At 38.5% G+C, this 6,000-nt stretch overlaps 1 protein-coding gene across 3 annotated transcripts in view; it reads left to right on the top strand.

The window, feature by feature from the left end:
• Window positions 1-2,617: 2,617 nt before the first annotated feature.
• Window positions 2,618-6,000, top strand: part of LOC149008301 (AMP deaminase-like) — a 33,278-nt gene continuing 29,895 nt past the window's right edge. Inside the window, exon 1 of one of the 3 annotated variants that reach the window (XM_089165118.1) lies at window positions 2,618-3,180. In XM_089165118.1, the coding sequence (XP_089021244.1) occupies window positions 2,802-3,180 (379 nt within the window). In that variant the 5' untranslated portion in view covers window positions 2,618-2,801. Of the gene's footprint in view, window positions 3,181-4,879; window positions 4,963-6,000 lie in introns of those variants that run through there. The other 2 variants (XM_089165119.1, XM_089165121.1) reach the window with 2 other exon arrangements.

The raw sequence follows: 6,000 nt of genomic DNA, 5'->3' as shown, positions 1-6,000 counted from the left end.
TATTTATTTATTTTAGTTAATTTTCATCTGGACCCCCTAAGGTTTGGTCCAAGTCACTTCTAGTCGAAAAAAAGTTCTCCTTTGCATATGCCTCCCCTGTGGTTTCTAGAAATAACTAATTAAGGACAAATCATAATTTTGATGACCAGAATACCCTTACGATGCAATGGTCAAGATTGTACCATGTAAGGCATTTCGATCTAACAGTTATATTAAAAAGATAAATTATAATTATAACTTTAATCTTTTTATTTTATCTTCAAGGGTCTTAAAATTTTAAATTTACAAAATTATGCCCTGATTGAAACCCGATGAAATCTTATTTCCATTATCCAATAAAACCTACCTCTAAGAATAACCATCCAAGAGAAAGATCTATGCAAAATGACGAAGGAAATTATTTCCTTAGATTCCCATGCTTGAGGCTCAACCGTGAGTGGTGCAACTCGCTCTTCCAACTTAGTGTCCGGCGCTCTGCCTTTTCCACTTCCGAGTCTTTCTCAAGGTTTCAGTTCAAAGTGCTTTCCACGCATCCTTTGCCGTCTTTGCAACTCCAATGTCCTTCGAACACATAATGGAAACACAACACCATTATCAATAACACGCTGTCCTCAATCGACCTTGCTTGCAAAGCCCCCTGCGCTTTCTCATAAAATTGGGCATTCTTGGCCTCATCTACCTAAACCCATTAATCAAGCTTAATAGATCATAAAAATGGAAAACTACGAAAACCCATCAATCTCAGTCTTGCTCTCACTCACCTGAATCCGAGATTTCCGCTACTGGAGCTATTTTTGCCGGACTAAACAATCCTTACAAAGAGTAATCGAATGGATTCCGAAATTAGTACTTTGATCTAGAGTATTCCCAAAATAATTTCGCAATTTTGCATAGATCTTCCTCTTGGATGGTTATCTTCGAAATAGGGTTTTATTGGATAATGGAAATGGGATTCATTAAGTTTTAGGGCATAATTTTGTAAATTTAAAATCTTAAAATTCTTGAATATAAAATAAAAATATTAAAATTACAATTATAATTTATCTTTTTAACATAAACCATTAGATAGAAATGACATACATGTTACAATCTTCACCATTACACCATAAGGGTAGTTTAGTCATCAAAATTATGATTTGTCCTTAATTAATTATTTCTAAAAACCACAGGGGAGCCATGTGCAAAGAGGAACTTTTTTTGTACTAAAAGTGACATGGGCTAAACCTTAGGGGGTCTAGATGAAAATTACACATTTATTTTCAATAGGTATAATAAAGAATAAGAATTAATACGAAAAAGAGGCTTAATATTTCTAGGACAGTCCATTATGTACCTGATCACCTATTTCCTCAAAGGGATCATTCGTCTCCAAGTTTATCTATTTGGCCTTTGTTCACTCCTTAGGGCCTATTTGGTTACGTGAATCCAAAGATTTGAAATGAAATGAGATTTGAAATCTTTGGATTCATGGTTCAAAAAATTAATTATTTGGCTAGCCTTAGATCTATCGAAGTTCATAGAGTTTCATAGAGTTACTCCGTGTGAATATGTAAATTTCATCAACTTTACTTACAATGGAATCTATGGATTTCACTAAATACCGAATAATGACTTAATTTACATTTTTAGGCAAAAAAAATGAAATCCTTAAATTTCATGAATCCATGGACATTTTACAACCAGACAGGTATAAATTTCCGATTCATGAATTCAAGGATTTGAACTACCTGGATTTAGATAACCAAACATGCCTTAGCTTGTCGAGATTCGACTTTTTATATGTTAGTATAGAGGAATTATATAAAATGAGGTTTTGCTCGTAGTCTCAAGGGGAATTAAATTCTAATTTTTTTATCTTATGAATCTGAACTCTTAACCTCCTACAGGCGTTGGTTTTCATCAACTTCTACAGGAGTTAGGATCAGCTCCCAACGATAATTGACCACAAATTATAAAGAGGATCTATATGATTAGGGTGATGAATTTTTTTTTATAAATATTTTATTATTTTTTACTTGTGAGTCCCATATTGATTGTGATTGTAAAACTGTCAATTCGCATAAGAGGAGATGATGCAGACCCTCGTGTGGGTGTTGGTATTCTACCAATCTAGCGACGCCTGGGGTGAATAAAGTCATTTTAAGGAAAAAACAAAAAAAAAAAACCAGCACGCCACGCAAAAAGATATTCACGGGGACGCCAGCTGTTGTACTAGAGCAGCTAAAAGCAGATTAGTGTTGATATGGCACACAAGAGAGGTGACTATGCCACGTGTACAAGCTGCCAAATCATCACAATAACGGGCAGCCCGAGAGAGACCCCCGGTGCATTATTTGACAAAGAAAATCTATTTTTGGTACTCCACATCGGTTCCGACTGTCATGATAGTGACGGGCAGCGCGTCCCTGCCCATTACACGACCTTACCTTATCAAAACACGCACTTTTCGGCACTTAATGGCCCCACCTCTCAATCTCCTATCCCTAGGCGCTCCTTCCCACTAAATCTTAATCTCACTTTAATTAATAATATTAAATTAACACCAGGAAAAATAATAATAAATAAATAAATTAAGATTGAGTGGGAAATTATGCAAAATTGCAAAACAGCTCCATAGGAGCAAAGGACGAGCATTTTGAAGTAGAATCGTTCATTTGGAACGCAGAAGCGAATATGTCTTCTCTCTCTTTCTGTCTCTGTGTGTGCTCTTCACTCTCCTCTATAAATACTGACACGAACCATACAAGCTCTCCTAAATAGAGCCGAAAGCGAGAGTGAGGGTGTTGTGTAGTGTGAGAGACATGGACAGTTACGCTCTTCATCTGGCCATGGCGGCTCTGGTAGGAGCGTCGTTCGTGGCGGTATCTGCTTATTACATGCACCGGAAAACTCTTACTCAGATAATAGAGTTTGCGAAGACAGTTGAACGGGAGCGAGAGAGAGGAGATGAAGATGATGAGGTGATGGAGAAAGGTGACTCGCCACAGCATTTTAGAAAGTATTCTGACAAGCGGAAGAACCATGGCCGACGCAAAGGAACAGGTTATCGTCGGACGTCGGCTTCGTTGCCTGATGTTACCACGATTGTTTCTGCTGATGTTGACGGAGAGGAGAGGCCTAACGGTTCTCTCTATCTGCCGATTCCGGCTGGTTTGCCTCGTTTGCACACGCTTCCTGAAGGTATGCACCTGTCGGATTTCTCTCCGGAGTGATACTTCGTCGGAATTTGAGATTTTAAAAGTTATTTAGTGGTGAAAGGTCGACGTTTATTTGCATTTGTTGTGCTGAACTCCTCGACTGTGAATTTATATGTGGAGATTACTAGGTAGGGTTGTCGAGTTATGTCAGAGGTTGAAGGTATCTGGATCGTCTAACGGAAACATGCTTAATTTAACTGGCAATTTGGGTGTGACAGTTCGACTAATTTGGAGCATTGAAGTTGTTACTGTACACTGTAATTTCGTCAGACGAGTCAACAAGGTAGCGTAAAGTTTGAGAAATTCGTGTAAAAGTCCAAATTAGTGTGACAATAGAAAATTCTGAGTATAGTATTAGCTCATATTTTTTTTTCCCTAATCTCATTTGTGCGATTTCCATTCATTGATTTTGGCAGAGCCGTATAGTCGATTCATTCTATCTTTGTTTTTGAAATTGTACCATTCTGATCATTGAATTACGCCATTTAAGATCCCAGCCGAATGTTTCTGACAAAAATATCGACTACCCTTTCATGTCTTCGAATTCCTCCTTGGTGAAAACTGCTGGTGAAATTTGTTACTGAACCCTATCACATGGCATATAGTGATCATTTCTCATTGTATTCAATATTATTTCTTCATTTCTCATTCTTCTTCTTCTTTTGCTTCTATTCCTCCTCTTCTGGTTCATAAAGAAGTCAGCAAAGAAAGCAAACAAAGAGCAAAATCCACATATAAATGTTTTAGGAAAAACCACACAGGGATCACTGTTGGGAGGAATATTGCATAGGAAACACTTCATGTCATCACCATACTTGAGATGGCATACTTGACGGGAAAAAAAAAGAAAAAATAAAAAGGAAACCTTTATAGTGGTTAAGTTTGAAGTTTTTCATTCTGCAGAGTTTCTTTTCTGTCTTCTGAGGTCAACGTTACTGTCACCAAACTCAAATGGTTGCATATTCTTTACATTTGATTAACAGAATGGTTTTTGGGAAGTTCAATTATTAATGATCATCTTCTCTAGCTTCCTTATAAGTTCCTGCAGCTGGTGTATGGTAATTCCTGAACATACTGTGTAATTGCCTAGTTGGTTTGACTGCTATCTCTCTGGCCTTCTTGTTGTAAGGAAAGTGTTTTATCCAATCTCCTCTAGTGATAGTTACCTCCTATAAAAATCAGCTAATCAATGTCCAGAAACTTTTCTGAAGACTAGTATTTGACGTTGGAGCTACATGATATTCGGGTCTTAGCACAGGGGCATGGATAGGAGAAGGTGTTCTCGTGCAGCTAAGTGGAATCTAACTATTAACATTACATAAGGCTCAAATGAATGGATATCTTGATTGAGATGGTTTGCACTCTGTGCAACAAAGGCCAGCGGATGCACAGTTGATATAAGGTGACTTGGTGTAAGTAGAAGGCTCTTTAACTTTTTTTTTTCTCCCCTTTTTTTGGGGTTGGGGTTGGGGGGGGGGGGAGGTTTGTAGATGTGGTCAAGAGTGTAGTTATTTTTGGGGACTATATTCTGTTTGCATTCATTGTAAGTGGGCTGCTGTTTGAATTTCTAAGGTTAGAAAGTTGCCTAGTATGTTGTTCTAGCTTCATTCACCTATTTGTCTTATATTATTATTTGTCCCTCTTAGCCTGAGTCTTTATAATTCCTGTGGCTTTCAGGCATGCTATATTTCTGCTTTTCTTCTATCATTGATGACTAAAAGCTGCTTGTGTGAGGTTGAACAACTTGATTGAGAGTAGTGCCAAGGTATGGTAGTTTATGATTTAATGGGATATGCAGTGCTAGAGTTCATTGGATTTACTAGACATGATTCATCATAGCTGTCAAGGTATTGCCACGGCATTCAGGCAGCTTCAGGGTGACAAGATGATGCCTTACCTTATTGGATGTAGGCTAAGCAACTTCCTTAGCCTTTTAGGTGTCACCTATCGTTGTTTTGGATGTCTTGGTCCACCTAGGTGGCTGGCTGGGTGCCTTAATACTGTTTTGTATCTGTTTCCTTCTTATTTTTCTGTTGTATATTCTAGATCTTTTGCGACATTTTTCTTGGCATTGCATAGGATTATAATGCTTGCAATGCATAAAGGGTTTGTCATTATTAGATCCTGTTCCTGAGATTTGGTAAAAAGAAAGATGCATTATTTTTTAGTACGTTGTAATTGGATAACTTATGAGGAACATGGTGGAACAAAAAGCCAAGAAAAGGAAGAAGAATGCATCAAATGCAGGACTAAGCAAGCCAAATGCAGTTTCTCCTTTGGCCCCCTTCAGTAGCCCCCTGCTCCGATCATTTGCTCTCCGGTAGGTGAAAACCCACGATGACTTCCTTCATCACCCCCACCCCTTTGATTAACCCCTCATAGACTTCTTCCACCGCTCCTGCTCCTTCTCCACCAAAGGCTTGGAACGCTTTTCTCAAACTCCCTGCTACACCAGATTGTAATCTCTCCTTCATACCCCCTTCATCTGATTCCCCCATTCCTTTGGTCAAATGCCCATCCTATGCTACTAGTCCTGGAATTCTCCATTGGAAATAAGCTATTATTGGACAATTCCTTGGCCCTTGCCACCCTATTGGTATCATCAAAGCCTCTCTTGCCAAGCAATGGAACTCGGTTGGTTCCTTGGACACTTTCGTCATCAATAATGGCATCTTGCTGTTTAAGTTTGCTTCTTCCTCCTGTAGAGTCAAAGCCATTGAAGGCTCTCCTTGGTTTGTTGGAAAATCCCCAATCTTCATAAAACCTTGGGAACCCTCCATGCCACTCCAAAGGGACGATTTCA

The sequence above is a fragment of the Hakea prostrata genome, chromosome 8 (assembly GCF_041222555.1).
Source record: "Hakea prostrata isolate BN-2017 chromosome 8, UWA_Hpros_2, whole genome shotgun sequence".
NCBI classification, from domain to species: Eukaryota; Viridiplantae; Streptophyta; class Magnoliopsida; order Proteales; family Proteaceae; genus Hakea; species Hakea prostrata.
Note: the sequence above shows the minus strand (reverse complement) of the source record. Positions and strands in the feature narration are given on the sequence as shown.